General features: G+C 46.1%; 1 protein-coding gene across 3 annotated transcripts; it reads left to right on the top strand.

Annotated features, from left to right (window-relative positions):
* The first annotated feature begins 1,277 nt into the window (after window positions 1-1,277).
* Window positions 1,278-13,392, top strand: SGK1 (serum/glucocorticoid regulated kinase 1). Of its 3 annotated transcripts, none has more exons than XM_035108930.3 (12): window positions 1,278-1,602; window positions 7,256-7,331; window positions 7,983-8,058; window positions 8,413-8,517; window positions 8,921-9,004; window positions 9,121-9,252; window positions 9,614-9,726; window positions 10,061-10,184; window positions 10,578-10,673; window positions 11,149-11,304; window positions 11,417-11,506; window positions 12,025-13,392. In XM_035108930.3, the coding sequence occupies exons 1-12, from the start codon at window positions 1,569-1,571 to the stop codon at window positions 12,190-12,192; spliced, it is 1,254 nt and encodes a 417-aa protein (XP_034964821.1). In that variant the 5' UTR covers window positions 1,278-1,568; the 3' UTR covers window positions 12,193-13,392. The 3 variants fall into 3 exon arrangements, with proteins under 3 accessions (XP_034964821.1, XP_034964822.1, XP_034964820.1); XM_035108931.3 differs by lacking the exon at window positions 1,278-1,602 and adding an exon at window positions 4,626-5,027; XM_035108929.3 differs by lacking the exon at window positions 1,278-1,602 and adding an exon at window positions 6,773-7,043.
* Window positions 13,393-17,554: the final 4,162 nt, after the last annotated feature.

Genomic DNA, 17,554 nt, shown 5'->3' with positions numbered 1-17,554 from the left:
GCTGAGAGGAAAAGGCTGCCAGTCTCCGCGCAGCTTGCCTCCTTTCCTGCGCAAGCGACATGTGTGCAGCAGGAGCCCGGCTGTCTCCCTCCACTGCTATATAGAGGAAAAGGGGGGAAGTGGAGCGGACGGCTGGGCGGGCGGGAAGGGAAGCGGAGAGGAACTCGGCCGGACGCCGCCTGATGCTGCCGTCGCCGTCCAGCGCAAATTTGACGCGGGGTCAAAGCAGAAGGACCAGCAGGGCGATGTCTCCCCGCATTGCCTTTAGCCTGCCCCCTCCTTAAGCCTTCAAGCTTCCAGTAAGACGATACCCATCCCCCACCTACCCAACTCCTCAACCCATTTCAGCTCAAGTGGCCCGTGTATCTGGGGGATCGCCTGCTTGATTCTTCCTACAATGATCCACGACGGTTACAAAAGCAAAACAAAACACCACATTGCCTCCACATCCCTATCCTTGAACCCTTATCCAGCGTTCCCAGACCACATCAAAGGCGGGGAACACAAGAAAGCCAACGTGGGGATGTGGTTCGTGTGTCGGACTATGACATTGGGAGACCAGGGTTCAAATCCCCACTGGGCCGTGGAGCTCACTGAGTGACCTTTGGGCCAAGCACTGCCTCTCAGCCTAACCTGCCTTGCAGGGTTGTTGTAGAGCGGGGCAGGACAGAACCATGTACCACCTTTGGGGTATATAAATGCAATTAAACAAGCAAGCAAGAGAATGGCCATTGGCCTATCTAGTCCAGTGTTTCTGTCCTCACAGACAGTGGCCAACCAGATACCAGTGGGAAACCCTGCAAACTGGGGTGTTGCTGGGCTGCAAATTTGTCTTGGTGGCTTTTAACATCGCATGTAAATAGTTTGCTGTGAAGGGCTGGCAAAAGATCTTAATGATAACAAGAAAATGGCAAATTCTCAGGAGCCAGGCTGCCTCTACTCCCCGTCCTATTCTTCTTCCCATAATCTTATGCCCACTGGCTAGGGCTGGCGAGAACTGATGTCCAACCATACCTGGAGGGCACAGGGACATTAAAGAAGTCACACGGGCATTTCGGGATCGCAGACGCAGGCTCCTCCTCCCTCTGTGTTTTCTTCCCTCCTTCCTTCCTTCCCAAATTGTGTTTTGATTCAAGTCTCCTGCTGCATCAATTAAAAGAGACCGGCATTTCTAGTTGCCGCGCTGGGTGTGTGTTTGTGTGTGGGCATGTTGTGTGTGTGTGTGTGTACATACTATATATATATATATAATAAGCAAGTGTTGACTTCAGTCAGTCTCAGGGTTTATGTTGCAACAACGTGGCTCTTGTTGAACTTTACTTCTCTGGTATGTAAATCACCTTTAATACGAGGTTCATAAACTGGGCAGCCAGATCAGCTCGTTTCCTTTATTTCATCGCCCGCCTCCCTGCAAGTTGACGGAGAGCCGGACGGCCCAAAGAAGGAGACGCTTTTTAGTTGGGAATTACAACAAAGCCGGAGGATTTAGAACAGGGTTGCCGAAACGGCGGCTCCTGGCACTTGTGGTGGGATCTTGAGGAGGAGGCAGAGAGGAAGAGACAAACACCATGAGAGGGAAAGAAGAAAAATCTTCGCTGAAAGGTTGGTCGAATTAGCATTATATATTTTTTCCCCCGCGGTGGGAAACTTTCACAACAACTTCTGACCTAGGGAAGGAAGAAAGCGCTTGAATCTCGAGTTGAGATGGACACTCTTAGATTGTCCCTCTCTTTAAAATAGCGCTATCAAATGCGGCTGGAGATAAAGGCTGGAGGCTCAATTGTTTTCTGGGTGCGCTGATAAGATTAGCTCCGAGGCAATCTCGTCTGAAAAAGCAGGAGGAGGGGAGTGGATGGACAGAACTGTGTAAAAACCATGGTTTTGTATGCTAGAGGCTTAAGTCTTACGGGAAAACTGCCTGTAGGTCATTCCTTGGCAAATCCATAGGAATGTTGCCTTGAACTCGCTTTGCTTATGCAGGCTTCCCTGAAAGGTGGCTTGTCAAAGAGGACGCAGGAGTGGAACAAAGGCTTGGATGTCTCAGTGCAACTTAAATGTTTGCGGGAGGTTGTTTTTGCGGAGTGGGGGCAGGTATTACAGCAGTGCTTCTTTCCAAGTGCATCCTTCCAAGGATGTAGTGAATACCATAGGATGTGTTCTCCCAAGGCCATTAGTGCATCAAAGCTCGGTATTGACTGACAGAAGCTCTCCAGGGATTCTGAAAATTCCTCCCCCAAACTCAACCCTACCTAGAGATGCTGCGGCGACTGGATCTGGGACCTTCTGAATGCAAATCTTGCGCTCTTGGTAGAGAGAAGGCTCACCTGGGCAGCTGGCTTGCTTCACCCAGCCATCTGCCACAGGACTAATGTTGTGGGAGCACAAATGATGCTGAAGAAGGCTATGTGGTGCTGTGAGGATGAGAACGACCTTGGCTGGCTCAGTGACATTAGATGAGAAGCATCGTGGCTCATGCTGGGAATGCAGAAGGCTCCGGGTTCGAATCCTGACATTTCCTACAAATGTAAGAAGCGCCCTTCCACTGGCCTAGATCTAGCCCGCCATCCTGTTCCCAGACTGGGGGACCAGAAGCCTATGCAAAGCCCCCGGGGGCAAGCAGGGCCTGAGGAGGACGACAGAGATTCCCAGCAACTGGTATCCGGAGGCGAGCTGCCGCCAACAGGGGAGGCAGAAGAGCTCAGCCATCGTGGCTAGCAACCGCTAGTGAACTGGCCTAACCCTCTGGCCAAAACACCATCCCAGTTGGCAGGCATTTCCGGTTAAGCAGATCACATGGGCAGATTGACTGGGGGTCCCAAACGGAGACCATGAGTCTGACCCTATATTTTAAAAAAGCAGCTTCCTGTGTGGTCAAGCAGGTGAAAAGGAGGAGGAGGAGACTCTTCGGCATCATGTGCTACCTGATCGCTAGAGCAGCGTTGTCCAGGGTATAAGTGAATGAAGCCGCGAATGAATGGGGCTTCAAAGCTGAGTCTTGCAGTGGCTGCGGATGAGCAGTTTCGCCGGGTTCAGGCGAGGAGGAGCCAAAGCGGGGATTTGAGCGCATGCGCGTTGCGGGAAGTCCCGAGGCGGCGGCGCCCCTTCGAGCTGCTGGCGATTAGAGGCTTGTAAAGTTTGCGAGAAAGGCTGTGTGTCGCCGGGGGCTCCCTGGAGCTGCCCTGCCGCTGCTGGCGGAGGAAAAGGCCGCGGGGAGATATGTGTAATGGAAAGGGGCGGAGGAAGCTTTAGATCAGGGTTGATTTCCCCGGGGGATCTCGTTATTGTTATTATTGTTAATAATCAAAGCTGCAGTGTTATAAAGGAGGATAAAGCAGGACTAGTCCGGTTCCCCCGGCTTTTTCCTACAGCCCCGAATTCTTGAAGGATTGGAGTCGAAAGTTTTGTATGTTGTTGTTTTTTTAAAAAAAATAATCAACGGATTAGCCAAAATGCAACTTTTGCAATCTTGCGTCAGCAAAGTCAACTGGCAGCCCGTGGGAGTTGCACAGGCCCGAGGCGCTTCCGCCCAGCCCTTTTGTTGGGGTGTTAATTCTAGATCCGGCGTGGAAGAGCTCTACCTACCCATCCCGCTTCCAACTCGTGCTTTCTGCTTGGGATTTGGGGGTTCCGCGAACCATCCGTCCCAGCTTGCAGCGTTTGAAAGTGGACAGTCGGAGAAAACAGTGTTGGCGGGGGCGCGCGCAGGAAAACGTGCGCGAGCCGGAGGAGCTGGGAAGGGGGGAGGACGGAGGCAGAAAGTCCAGTAAAAATAAAATCCGCTGAAAGCTCTTTTTGAGCAGCGTTCAGGGACCAAAAAAAGGTGGATTCCAGGGATCCAGTCGGTATCAATCATGCTCGACCCCCGAGAGTAATCTAGTCCAACCCCCTGCAGTACAACAATCTCAACTCGTGGTTCCACATGCAGTTTGAAACAATATCGGACTTTAGCAAATGTGCTTGCAGTTTTATTGCTGCACCAATTGCTGGACTGGTGGGTGGGCTTCCTCCCGAGTCACCCTGCCTGGATTGCACTTGCAGGCCTGTCCCGTTCGCTGAGGCTCTTGCATCGCATATACTGCATTTAAATGATAGGAAAAGAGAGAGGTAAGCTTCTGATCCAGAGCTCGCCTGCTTATTTAGCTAAGAAGCTTGCCTTTCTCCCAGTGGCCAAAGGTGGAGGATGTTGTTTTGCGGGGGGTACTGAATCGATTCGTGTTGCATTTTATCGGTAGGGTGGAATGTAACAACAATCGGGTTGGAAGGCGGTTCCCCCCCCGCCCTCGCCGCGGGAGGTGGTCTCAGTCAGCCCCAACCTCGCTGCTCGCTCTCCGCGCCCCCCCCCGTTCCCCTCCCTGCAATATGTTATGACTGCCGTCCATTGCGTCCCACCGTCGGTGCTTCAGGTCACCGGTGGGCGGCGTCCCGGCTAACTCCATTCATAAACACGCCCCACGTGTTCCGCAACGCTGCTGCGGAGGAAAGCATAAACAAATAAACGCACCATCCGGGCACAGAGTGTTCTCAAACAGTTGTGCAAATTAAGAAAAAGAAAAAGAAATCGTTGCAGCCTGAGTCAGCTCCCCCCCCCCCGGCCACCTTCCTCTCTCTCCCCGTTGCTTTTGCAAATGTGGAGATTTCCATCATCTCATTCCATACACACGCGCCCAATATTTTTAAGGCGCTTTCAGCAATATCGGTTTCTGGAGTCTCGCCGGTCGCCTGGAAGGGGCGCTTGTTTGTGGGATTGAGGAACAGCGGCAGGAAACAAGAGTCGTGCCCCCCCGCCAAGTCACTCCCTGCGGAAAAGCCGTTTCTTATCGGCCTTTACCCCAGACGTCAGAGGTTCTCCTTTAGATCGAGCGGAGCGATCCTCTCTGGGGGGCTCTCTCCGGTTCCCTTTGCTTCACACACTTGGCGTTGGGGGTGGGGAGGCTGCCATAAACTTAACATCTGCAGATGTGAGACGGAGAAGGAACCGCCGGTGTTACAGGGAACGGAAAAGACCGGGGCTTCTGGCCGGGATCTGGGTAAGAAAGCCCTGCGCAGCGCCGGGGACCTTTACAGTTCTGCTTGCGTCTCTCTCCCTTGTGTTCGGGCTACTTGCAGGGTGAAGGGAGAGAAAATCTCTCTCCTCCCTGTTATGAGGCTCGGATGAGCTCCTGCTTGACTGACAACCGCCCCCGGACGCCTTCCTTCGGCCCAGGATTCCTTTGGAGCCGCGTGGTTGGAGCCTTCAGGCGCTTGCCAGCCAAGGCAGCCCCTGGGCAGCCCCGTCCCGCCGCGACGCTCTCTGGCGATTAATAAATACCATCTGGTAAAAGCAGGAACCGTGTGACTCCAGCGGTTTCTGTTTCGCAGTCTGAACGACAGTGGAGTTGCTTTGAGGTGGTTTTTATAAAGAAAAGGGCAAGGGAGGAAAGGGAGGGAGGAAACAGACAGAAGAAGTTCAGAGACTCCTCAAAAGCAGTCTTGTCTGCTCTCTGAGGCTCAGATCCCCAAGGCGTTTTTTTTCTCAAGAGTAGGGAAAGTTTCTGCCTGCCTTGATGGAGGAATCCAGAGGCACAGGACCTTCCGACCCAATGGGATTCCTGCTTTGCTCTCATTGCCTTAGATTAAGGAGATTTCTTCCTATGTAGGTGTGCCATAAATAGCTAATGTTGGAGGGAATGCCGCCGGATTAATGTTAAGAAGGAGGGCAGGGCTGAACGTCTAAGGATGCCCCGGCCTGCCTGGGAGTGACAGCTCTCGGGAAACCCCGATGCCTAATTCCGTGTTGGGGGGGATTAGCTGTGGTTGTCCACTAATTCACAGAACATTCTAAATATGTTCAAGGACACCCTTGGTTACTGCATGGAAATTCCACGTCCAGGGGCTGTATGTACCTTCCGATTATCAGGTTGGGAGGGGGAAACGATCTAGATATGGCTCTCCCAATCCCCCCGCCCTCGGCGCCTCCTGTGAGAGACAGGGCTGAGTGTCGCAACGGAAATGCCTTTGTTCTTATCTCTGGAACAAATCGATCCTTGGATGAGGTCCATCTCGGACCTGGGGGTGTCTGAAAAACCAAGGCTATCCTATCCCGCGACGGGTCTCTCTGTGGAAGTGTAAAGAGTGACAAAAATGGGACTTCCTTTGCGCGTTATGGTGGCCTTGAGGAACAAGGCAGGTACATTTAAGGACAAAAAATAGGCTGCTGGCCAATTTAGCACCTTCGAGGGGCAGCGACCTCCTGGGCACATTTCTTAACTCACACGGGTGGACGAGTGCGGGGAGGTTGCCCCCCCCCAAGGACGCAGCAAGCGCCCTGAGCGTCTTGGCAAGGCAAAGAGCGGGGTTCTAATTCTGCCGTGCAATAAATAAGTACATAAAAATAAGGCTGGCATCTCTCTCCAAGGTTTGTTTGCAATTGCAACCCCAGAGCTTTGTTGCATTGTCTCTCCCTTCCCTAGAACTCCTGCCAATTAATCTCACTGCAATTTGCTGAGGGTGAAAAAGGATAAAAGGGGGGGTGGCGTGGTAGGTGGCGGCCTTCTTCCTCTCCACCCGGCTTGCGAGACTCCTTTCTAACGTCAAGGGAGGGGAACATGTCGTGGGGAAGGGCGGGCCGGGCGCCAGGCCTGCATGTCACCCGGCAGCTCCGGGCGCCTGGGGCGGGGGGGAGAGCGAGACTCTTCCTCATTGTTCCCCTCTGGCTCCGCCCCTCCTTCCTCTCCGCCTGTGCTGTCGCCCAGACCGCGCCTATATAAAGCCCCAGGGCAAGCGGCCGAGCGGCAGACGCGAGCTGATTCAACAGGGTGAACTAAATTGGCACTGCGCGCTTTATCCCCGCTACTAATTCCCTAACTCGGAAGCAGAGCAAGCAAGCAAGCAGCTAGCTGCCTGGAAGGGCTCTCGCGCATCGATTCTCCCTCGCGCATCTGCTTGGATTATTATTTCTCCCAACACTGAGAAACCTAGAACGTCCGCAATGACGGTCAAAGCCGAAGCTTCGGGATCCACGCTAACTTACTCCAAGATGAGAGGGATGGTGGCAATACTGATCGGTGAGTGGGAACGACGAGGAGGAGATAGCAATAGGAAAAGGAGCATAAACAGCGTGCGCCCTCCTGATTGTAACCGTGTTGTAGAAATGAGGATCTCTTGTTGCATTCAAGGGATGGAGAGGGCGCGTGTGCGCATTAATTAAATAAAGGAAAGGAAAGAAGATGGGGAATTAATTTCTAACAACCCCCTACTCTCTTGTGATTGTTTGCAGCTTTCATGAAACAGAGACGAATGGGGCTGAATGACTTCATTCAAAAGATAGCCACCAACTCCTACGCATGCAAACAGTAAGTATTTTTTGTGGGTTGTTTTTTTTTCCCTTACTGTATTCTGCAGAAATTGCCTGAGAAATGCATGGAACTTCGTTCTAAAATTTAACAGAGAATTTGTTAAATTAAAAAAGTTTACAGTATCATGCATGCTTACTCAGTTGTAAATTTCAGTAATTTCAGTGGGACTTATACTCCTAAGTATACTTACTAGAAAGTAACTTTAGTGACACCTGTGTGGTAGAAGCGGGTGTCATTAAAGCTGCAACCCTGTATGCAGATGTTGTAAAAAAATTAGTAGGAAACAGAATATAATTTTCTAGATTGGAAAATATTTTTTTTAAAAAAAATTAATTGCATTCAGCTAAGTTTTACTGTTTGGCTGAAGAATATAAAACTGGAGAAAGGCACCTAGTTTAGATTTCCTGATCCCTCATTCCCTCCTCTGACCTTTAATTACAGAGGAAACTTAAGTCCCTTTGCTCAGAATGGTTTGTTCCTGTCTCCGGTTTCATCTTAGCCCTGAAACCTAATAAGCCAGTTGTTTTTAGCAGTCTGCCAACCTGAAACTTTCCAGTTAGAATGTTACAATGCCCCCTGGTGGTGAAATGTTTATGTTCTGTACCTTGTTCAGCTTTTACTAATTACCCTGGCTTTAATCTCTTGCAGCCCTGAAGTTCAATCTATTTTGAAGATCTCCCAGCCTCAAGAGCCTGAACTTATGAATGCCAATCCTTCTCCTCCAGTAAGTAGCTTCTATAATGTGACAGTAATAGCAACTTTAATGTGACAGTAATAGCAACAGGTTTTAAATGGATGTTCTATCCATTGGTAATCTGGCATGGGTTTTTCCATTCAGGACACATTGTAGTGGTGCAACTTGGAAAGAAGTGTTTTGCAATAAAGATATAGCATTTTCCTCTAGAGCAGAGAAAACTCTTATTTTTAAATTAACATAATCTTTCAAGCATATTATTTCCCCCATAGAAGAATGCAATGCAATTAACTGTGTTTTTTTAAAAAAGTAATAATCTGCAGCAAGTATTTCTGTACAAATATTTGATTTTCTCTCTCTCCATATTTTTTTTGTTCACTGCAGCCCAGTCCATCCCAGCAGATCAACCTTGGCCCTTCTTCTAACCCACATGCTAAACCATCAGATTTCCATTTCCTGAAGGTCATTGGAAAAGGCAGCTTTGGGAAGGTAAGCATACATATTCATTTGGTCAATGGGCCTGTAATATTTAGGGTATCAAACTACTTGGAGTGCCAGGGGGATTTAATAAGAAGTTGAGTATGAAGGGGTGTGAGGTGGAGTATTCTTGAAAACCAAGGTTCCATTGAAATTTATGTAAGCAAATTTGCTATATGGATCATAAAGCACAAGGGGGAAATGAAGGCTATATTGTCCCATTCCCTGCCTTAAGGCAGTGGCACCCACCCATTATGTTGATATGTGGTATTTTACTGCCCGCCCATTGAGTTGTGCAGAATTGCTCTATAGCTGGGCCTCATGGTAGCAGAAAGGACATAGCTGAGTTGTGACTTGATAGTTCCCTTGCATCATGATCACACCTAAACAAAGGGGGTGTCTTGGTTTATTTCAGGTTCTTCTTGCACGGCACAAGGCAGAAGAGCACTTCTATGCAGTAAAAGTCCTCCAGAAGAAAGCAATCCTGAAAAAGAAGGAGGTAAGTAACTGAATTATACCCATTTCATGAGAAATGCCAATCAGCAAACTAATTATAATAGTCCTACTTTTCTGCTGCTCAGTTAATGAACAATTTCCTACTCCCCTTCTTCTTAGGAGAAACACATAATGTCAGAACGCAACGTCCTACTGAAGAACGTGAAGCACCCTTTCCTGGTGGGACTCCACTTCTCCTTCCAGACTGCAGACAAGCTGTATTTTGTCCTAGACTACATCAATGGTGGAGAGGTAAGCAAAAAGAGTGCACAGAACCATAAGGGGGGGGGGGGGTTCCAAAGAGACAAAGATCATTCAAACTCCTCCTTGCTGAAAACAAAGTCAGTCCTGCCATGTGTACAAATAAGGCAGTGTTTTCATCCTATTAAGTATGAAGAGGAGTTTTGGGGAGGAGTTACTAGATTCAGGGGGTCCTGCTTGCCAGCCTCTCACAGCAGGAAGCAGCCAGCGGATTACTAGGCCATTTCCTACCATTGTTCTCTCTAGCTATATATATATATAGAGAGAGAGAGAGCGCTTAATTAAATGCATTGTTTTTAATGGTTTTGGGATCACTAACAGATTTCTCCCCCTCCTTCCTTGTCTCCTGCAGTTGTTCTACCATCTCCAGAGGGAACGTTGCTTCCTGGAGCCAAGAGCTCGTTTTTATGCTGCTGAAATTGCCAGTGCACTGGGTTACCTGCATTCGCTGAATATAGTTTACCGGTAAGCAGGGCAGGTGGTTTGCATGGTTTCTGTGAAAACTGGGGGAAGTAGTTTTCTGGGTACTGGGATCAGTGCAGCACAACATTTTTAGATTCGCTTCCAGGTTATGGGTTAGAACCAGTAAATAGATGCTACTCATGCACATAGACTAAATGCTCTTGGTAAATGACCTTTAGAAAGTGCTTGGGGGCTAGCCATCGAACCTGTTTGTTTTCAAAGGGACAACACCCCCCCCCCCCTTAAACAATAAACCTGATAAAATCCCATTGCTTATAATAAACATAAGAGTTGAGAGCCATTGGCTGACCTGTGTATTTTCCTTCCTTTGCCCTAGGGACTTGAAGCCAGAGAACATTTTGCTGGATTCTCAAGGCCACATTGTCTTGACTGACTTTGGACTCTGCAAAGAGAACATAGAGCACAATGGCACAACTTCCACATTTTGTGGCACTCCTGAGGTAGGTCTGGGTTCTGCTTTCTTTATCCACATGGCAGTGATGCATGTGCCCAAAGTGTGCAGAGGGAAGAAGAATTTCCCAGATTGGACAAAAGGACATGTTGTGTTGTTTAGTGAAGCAGTCAGACAGGCTTTGATTGATGAGCGCTGCTGACAAAGCTGCAGTGGGTGGGGGGGAGAGGGAGGGAAATGCCAGAACCTACAAATGCTAGGCTTTAAGGGCAAAAAGAAAAAGTTATCTAGGGACTCCTATAGAACAAAGTTCTACAGATACAAAGATTGGTGTGGCCCCACTCAATCAGGTCACTAAGGTTATTTTTAAGTGGATGCAGGATTTTAAGAATGCAGGCTGGCTACATTATTCTAATGTTTCCTATGTTTTTGTTTTCAATAGTACCTTGCCCCCGAAGTCCTTCACAAGCAACCCTATGACCGGACTGTTGACTGGTGGTGCCTTGGGGCTGTTTTGTACGAGATGCTTTATGGACTGGTAAGCAAAAACAGTGAGCAACTGGCCAATTGCAAACACATACCAGTCATGTTTCCATCTGTAAGTTACCAGCATAAGAAAGAGCTGGATCTTAGTTCCACTGAATTTATAAATGTTGCAAACTTCAGTTGGAGCCCATATTTTGCATGTGGGTCTCTTACATGGTACACATATTTGTGGCCATAGCACAGAGATGGATCATCTGCTTTGCAGGGAATAATTCCCTACTTGAGAAACCCTGGAGAGCCATGTAGCCATTACTGACTTAGATGGACCATTAGTCTGACCTGATATAAGCAGTTGCCTTATGCTCCTTGGGTGGATGGGACATGAGAAGGGGAAATCTGTAGTTACAGGTGTCATAGCCATTCCAGTGCCTCAAGATGGGTATCAAACTTAAGTGTATTGTGATACAGGCAGTACAGTAAGTTAGACTCTTGGGACTAAAAATCTGTTTCCCCATCTCTCTCTCCAGCCCCCTTTCTATAGCAGAAACACAGCAGAAATGTATGACAACATCTTGAACAAACCTCTGCAGCTGAAGCCAAATATTACCAACTCTGCGAGACACCTTTTGGAAGGTCTTCTGCAAAAGGACAGGACCAAGAGGCTGGGTGCGAAGGAGGACTTTGTAAGTATAATCCTGCGAGTTGTCAGGGATGGGTTTCGGAAGTTGGCTAGACGATACCAGTCTTTTCCAATTACTCTTGCCTGAACTGATCTGATTTCCATTTCCTCAACAGATGGAGATTAAGAACCACATCTTCTTCTCCCTAATAAACTGGGATGATCTCATTAATAAGAAGATTACACCCCCTTTCAACCCAAATGTGGTAAGTGTCGTCTTCTAATTATAGGAAAGACTTTTCTATTTATACTGGGGTACCCAGGGGTTGAAGGTAAAAATAATGACAGGCTAGTTTTTAGCAGGTTCTAGTGTGTTATCAATGTGAAGCAATTGAGCAGGTGTCTTAATTTTTAAATGCCACCTTGGAGTTTATAGATAAGTGGACGGAATTGCCTCATGCAGTTCAGGTATGAGGTGAGGCAATCAGGTCAGGTGAACTCTATGAGCTTGGAGGTGCATGTTGACCTGTTAGACCACAGCAGCCAATCCAGATCAGACTCCAGTCCAACACACACACACACACCGTTAGATTTCTAGTTTTTGTTTGAAACGAGTTCAGGGGGGTGATCCAGTTTTGTTTTTTGTAATTGCCTTCCCATGAAGTGCCTAGATTGGTTTTACTTTAAAAAAAAAACAAATGTAGGCCCCACTCCCAGTTAAGGAAAGATTTGAACATTTCTTCCCAGTCCGACATTAACAACAGAACCCTCTTTGTTTTCTCAGAGTGGCCCCAATGACCTGCGGCACTTTGACCCTGAGTTTACAGATGAGCCTGTCCCGAACTCCATTGGCCAGTCTTCAGACAGCATCCTCATCACTGCCAGCGTCAAGGAAGCCGCTGAAGCATTTCTGGGCTTCTCCTATGCCCCTCCCATGGATTCTTTCTTGTGAATTTCTATTACAGCGATCTGTTTGTACTTTTTCTTCATTTAACAATGACCCTTCTGTTGGCCTTCTGTGTAAGCTGCCAGTTTGTCCGGTCACCTTCAAAAAGGAGAGGGGATTATTATTATTTTGCACATCTTCTCACTGTGTGGCAGGCTTTGCAGCCTTAATTTCAACTGCGTTACTTTATTTTTCTGGGAGCTTTTGTTGTCGTCGTTCCTGCCGTTCATTTGGAAGAGCACATTCTGACTACTTTTGAATGAACTTGCAAAACATTTCAATTTCCAGTTCTTCCCACCCACCAAAGTGGTGCTATCGCCTTTAGAAGGAAAGAAGGAAGAAGCTACTGCTGCCATAGACTGCCATAGATTGTAAGCTTAAGAACAACATGCTGTGTGCACCCCCCCTTTTTTGAGAGAGTTTGTTCTGAAAAGCCTAGCTTGAAGATCTTTCTGGATATGATGGGGATGATTTTACGAAAACGTGCCTTTTTCCCCTGAGATCTTGTGAGCTCCAAAGCTTTTCCTGTCACAAGAGTGTTTCCTGATTCACACGTGTGTTTCTTTTGTGTGTGTGTGTGTGTGTTTGCTATGAGGACAATGGTGTCAGTGTGTTATGCATATTTTTCAGATGGACTTTGTTCAGAAGCATCAGTGTGACACTTGCAGGACACTACAATGGGGGGCATTGTTTGTTCCTTCCATATTTGGAAGACAATAAATTAATATGTGTAGATAGATGATTTTTTTAAAGAAAAAAACAATGTAAAAATTAATAATGATGGGCTTCAATGACTAGTACCCATAATGCTTGAAGAAAGCATTGCTGCTATGGAAAAATATATATAAATATATAAATATATATAAATATTTCTATTTTTAGAATGGGTTTCTAGGGACCAAAATGCCCCAGCTGCAGTATCAAAACTGTTGGTTTATTTCATTATCATTTTTATCGGTTCATCTGTAAAACTGGGCATTATTTATGGTTTGTATTTTTTTTCATTCCTGGTTGTACATATTTGTAAAAAGACTTGTACAGTTGGTTGCAATAGTAGATGTATATTTAAAAAGGAAAAAAACCTTTAAAGGCTTATAATGTATACCACTATTATAATGTACTTTACATGGTTATTATACAATGTGTATAATTTTTGTGACCAAACCCATTGGTTTGCAGTAAAATCTTGGACAATATTTCTATAAATGCTGTCAGTTCTTCCTTTTATAAGATCAAGACATCATTTCTTCTGAACCACATTTTCCTTAGCATTTTCCTTCACAAGACAAGAAATGTGTATGCTTTTAAACATCCAAGGGTCAAAAACTACTATAGAAAGAGGAGTCTTTTCAGTAATGTACAGTCAGGCTATTTGATAAAATGCTTGCCAGTGAGAAAATCAATGACATAAGAAAAGTCCTGCTGGATCAGGCCAAAGGCTCATGTAGTTCAGCATCCTGTTCTCACAGTGGCTAACCAGATACTGGCAAGAAACCCCTCAAGCAGTCCAGCATGTCCACCAACCCAGCTAAGTCTTGTTGATAGGCTAGTGAAAACTCCTATCACAGAAACCTGCTTTGTGCAGAATACTTGATATCACAACCATCCAACCTCCTTTGGCCTGGCACTTTTTTCTGATTGCCAGCTGCCAAATCAACTTGGTGAGTAGGCATTCTCAGGCTGCCAGTAGCACATGCATGCTGGGAACAGCAGACTAAAGGAGTGATTTCCAGAGAGGTATCTAGAAACTTGTGTAGATGCTGTGCAAAATCAAAAGCCCACTAGTGTGTTCCCTTGTGGTTGAACCCACTTGTTCATGTTACTGCTGTAACAGTATTCTTACTACGAGTACGAATCTGGAAGTTGGAGCTGGAATCATGAACCACAGGGCCGTCTTGGTCTAAAGCAGCTTGCCCCTCACCTGTCACTCTACACATAGTGCTAAACATGCCGGTTGCATCATGGTATTTAGATTAGCAAAAGGACTGTGTGATTCAAACAAGTGAGTCATCTCACATCTCTGCTAGAGGGGAAGGTGGGCATAATCCCCTGCTCACCTTCCACCCACTGTTAACCAACCTGATCTCAGAGAAAATGCACATCCTATAGAAAGGAACCTTGCTTTGAACGTGCGCCTGTGCTTCTGCAATGGATGGTACCCAACTCTAAGTAGACCCCCTGAAATTAATGGATGTGACTAAGCTCAACCTATTAATTTTAATGAAGCTAATAAGTTTGACTCATAGCTGAGTACCACCTAATATTTAAGGGCAATCTCTCCTTAAAAAAAAAAAGTCTAAAGAGGCCGGGGGCTGGGATGATTAGCAGAGCAGATGTGGAAAATGCCAAATCTTTCATTCCTTTTTCATTGCCCTTTCGCAAAAGGCATATTTCACCCCATTGCAGAGTGGTAGGTCAGATGTGCACCCTCTATTATCTGGGCATGAAATGAGCAGCGGGTGTGCAGAATATTCAATCCCCACTTCTGGCTCTTGGGAGGCTCCAAAGTATCACCACATACGACATGGGAGATGGGAGCGAGCAAAGTCCCCACTCCCCTTTGGGAAAGGATCATAGCTCAGTGACAGAGCATGTGCTTTGCGCAAGTTCCCAAATTCATTTCCCAGCATCCTCAGTTAAAAAGATAGAGCAGGACTGGGGGAGAACAACAACTGGAATCGAGGAAAGACGCTACCGCTCTGAAAGCAAGCCTGAGTTATGGTATTAGTACGGTATAGAGCAACTGCCTCCTGTGTCCTTATAGGAAGGCAGCTTCTATTTTCTCCCAGATCACCAACCCCCTCATCCTGTGAGCATCTCACTGAGCATCTTTTCAACCTTATTTTGCAGCCAGAAGTTCTAGAAACTTGCTCCCCCACTTTTTTTTTTACAAACTGAACCACACCAGATTACTCACCTGGCACCAAATATGTGGTATTGTGACTGCAGGAATTCAGAATACACACAGCTCTGTTTCTCTTGATTATATTCATGACTTGCAAATGCTTATATGAAATGAAATTAATTTGCCACAGAGGAAAGAGCTAATGTGGCCATCAGCCATGTCTCACAGCCGAGCTCAGTAAGCTCAGCTGTGAGAGGTGGCTGATAGCCAATTTAAGGTCTTGCTTTGAAGCCAAATTATTTCCATAGCAGCAAATGGCCTTGTTTTGCACCTGCATGCCTGATGTAAGAGGAATGTAGTGGACTTGTTATATGCAATGATTCTGTTGACCATATCGGCAATAAAGACCTTGCTTTATCACTACAGTATAGGTGCAATACAGTTTTACACTAGGGTGAAAAGTACATGCACAAGCGGCTGTGCTAATTGCCAGCATGGATAAACAAACCACCAAGGCTCTGTCTCATTTACTGGAAGAGGGCTTGTCTGTGCTTGCCGAAAACATAGTTCCCCAATCCCCTTGGGTTGGCCTTCCGAGGGGAATTGATAAAGCAGAATTTCAGAGCCTGGAAAAGCACATAGAGCTGAAAGAGGAAGTAGGAAAGAGTGTGACTCTTCCAATTTCGTCCCTCAGCTCTATTTACTTTTAAAGGGAGAAAAAAGTAATCACCCTCCCCACTTCATGACCAAGGAGACTTAGAGGCTTCATGGGCATCAGAGAAAAACTTGAGAGTGCCATGGTACCCACAGTGCCACATCAGCAAGCCCAGCATTCACCAAGTAGGAATGTTCTAGGAATCACAAACTGCATTCCATAGTTTTTTATGGTCTGAAGATTGCAGTGCACATATATTTATTACTCTGCTTCTTTTGCGTACATTCAAGCTCCAGTTAAATGATCACAGACTATACTTTTTGCATTCCATTGCCATTGAACTCCAGTGTTTACTCCCCTCCCACCTTACACCCATGTGTATATATGCCTGCCAACTGCAGCTTACACTTCATGCATTTGATGAAGTGGGTCTTAATGCACTGAACCTTATCCCACATTAAATATGTCAGCCCTTAAGATGTCACAAGGGCTCCTTGTTTTTGCTGCAAGAGCACTAACGCAGTTACCTTTCTGGAATTTCTCCATCAATACATTGATCTCTATAGGCCTTTTTTGGCCTCTATAGCAAACAGTAACAAATGACAGGACAATGTTACCTGTTAGCATACCGTAGATGCCGAGAGACCAAAGAAGACTCAGAACACCCAGTTAACAGAGTCACACTCTCTATAGAAAACTTTGGACTACTAGCAGAATTTTCCTACTGAACTATTTTTTTGTTAAAGTGAAATTTAGATGAACGATGCCACCACGTGGGCTGGGAAAGACATGCAGTCCAGGTTCTTGCTCAGTGATACAATAAATCAGTTTGCATATTTTAATTACAGCAATAATTCAAGTAGTTATTAATATTTATTTACTTACTTACTTGATTTGTATACCGGCCTTCAGCCAAAGATCCCAGGGTGGTTCACAACAGAAAAATATAAAATGAGAACACAAAATACATAATAAAGCAAAAACAAATCAATAAGCCCCCTCCCACAAACGTATTAAAAAAGTTATAGAATGTTAATCAGCTGAATGCACGATTGAAGAGAAACATTTTCACTTGGCACCTAAAGATATGTAATGAAGGTGCCAGGCGAACCTCCCTGGGAAGAGCATTCCACATACGGGGAGCCACTACAGAAAAACCCTGTTCTTGTGTTGACACACAACGAAGGGCTTCAGATGATGACTGCAGGGTCTGGGTGAGTTCTTATGGCTAAATATTGTGAAAGCTAAACTAGTAATACAAAGCTTTGAAATAAGTCCATAAAGGTACAAAATCTATGCAGATACAGAAAGTGAGATGTTGTTCATTTCTAAGAAAGCAAATACTCAAGTGATGGCTTATTTGGCTATTAGAAAAACTGACATTGACAGCAATTTCTTTTACCGAACTCAAAATCTTGAAAACCTGGTGAAAAAGGAAGTCGCTTTATCACAATTAATGTGTGTCCCAATAATTCCTGTATACCCAGAAACCTCATTGTGTTAAATGGAACTTACATCCACATAGGTCTACAGCCCTAGACATTCCACTGGAAGGTGAGAGTAGAATGCAACCTTTGCATCTATTGGCACAGCCTCCTATAGAAGGAGAAAGCCTGACACTGTTGTGCCCTCTTGGTACAATGCTTTCAGCTATCCTTCCTAAATACAGCCTGCATTGCAGGTTTAACTGCTCTGCTTATCTTCTCAGTACATCTAGTCACTTTTTCAATGGCATGAGACCATTTGTGAGGTGCTTTATAGCAGAAAGAGTGACAGTTCTGGTATCCAAAAGAGTATTCATCACCTTCTGAATGCCAGTGAATGCACAGATAACTTCAAGCTCTCTGAAAGGTCTGTTTCAGTGTCAA

This window comes from Zootoca vivipara, chromosome 3, assembly GCF_965207765.1.
Source record: "Zootoca vivipara chromosome 3, rZooViv2.hap1.1, whole genome shotgun sequence".
Classification (NCBI taxonomy): Eukaryota; Metazoa; Chordata; class Lepidosauria; order Squamata; family Lacertidae; genus Zootoca; species Zootoca vivipara.
This window is presented reverse-complemented; position numbering and strand designations above follow the sequence as displayed.

Bases quoted from the DNA above. Each gene is read 5' to 3' on its own strand.
- SGK1 (XM_035108929.3), top strand. From the start codon at position 6,968: ATGACGGTCAAAGCCGAAGCTTCGGGATCCACGCTAACTTACTCCAAG. The intron at 9,253-9,613 runs GTAAGCAAAAAG...TGTCTCCTGCAG, and splicing joins ACTACATCAATGGTGGAGAG to TTGTTCTACCATCTCCAGAG. The intron at 9,727-10,060 runs GTAAGCAGGGCA...CCTTTGCCCTAG, and splicing joins TCGCTGAATATAGTTTACCG to GGACTTGAAGCCAGAGAACA.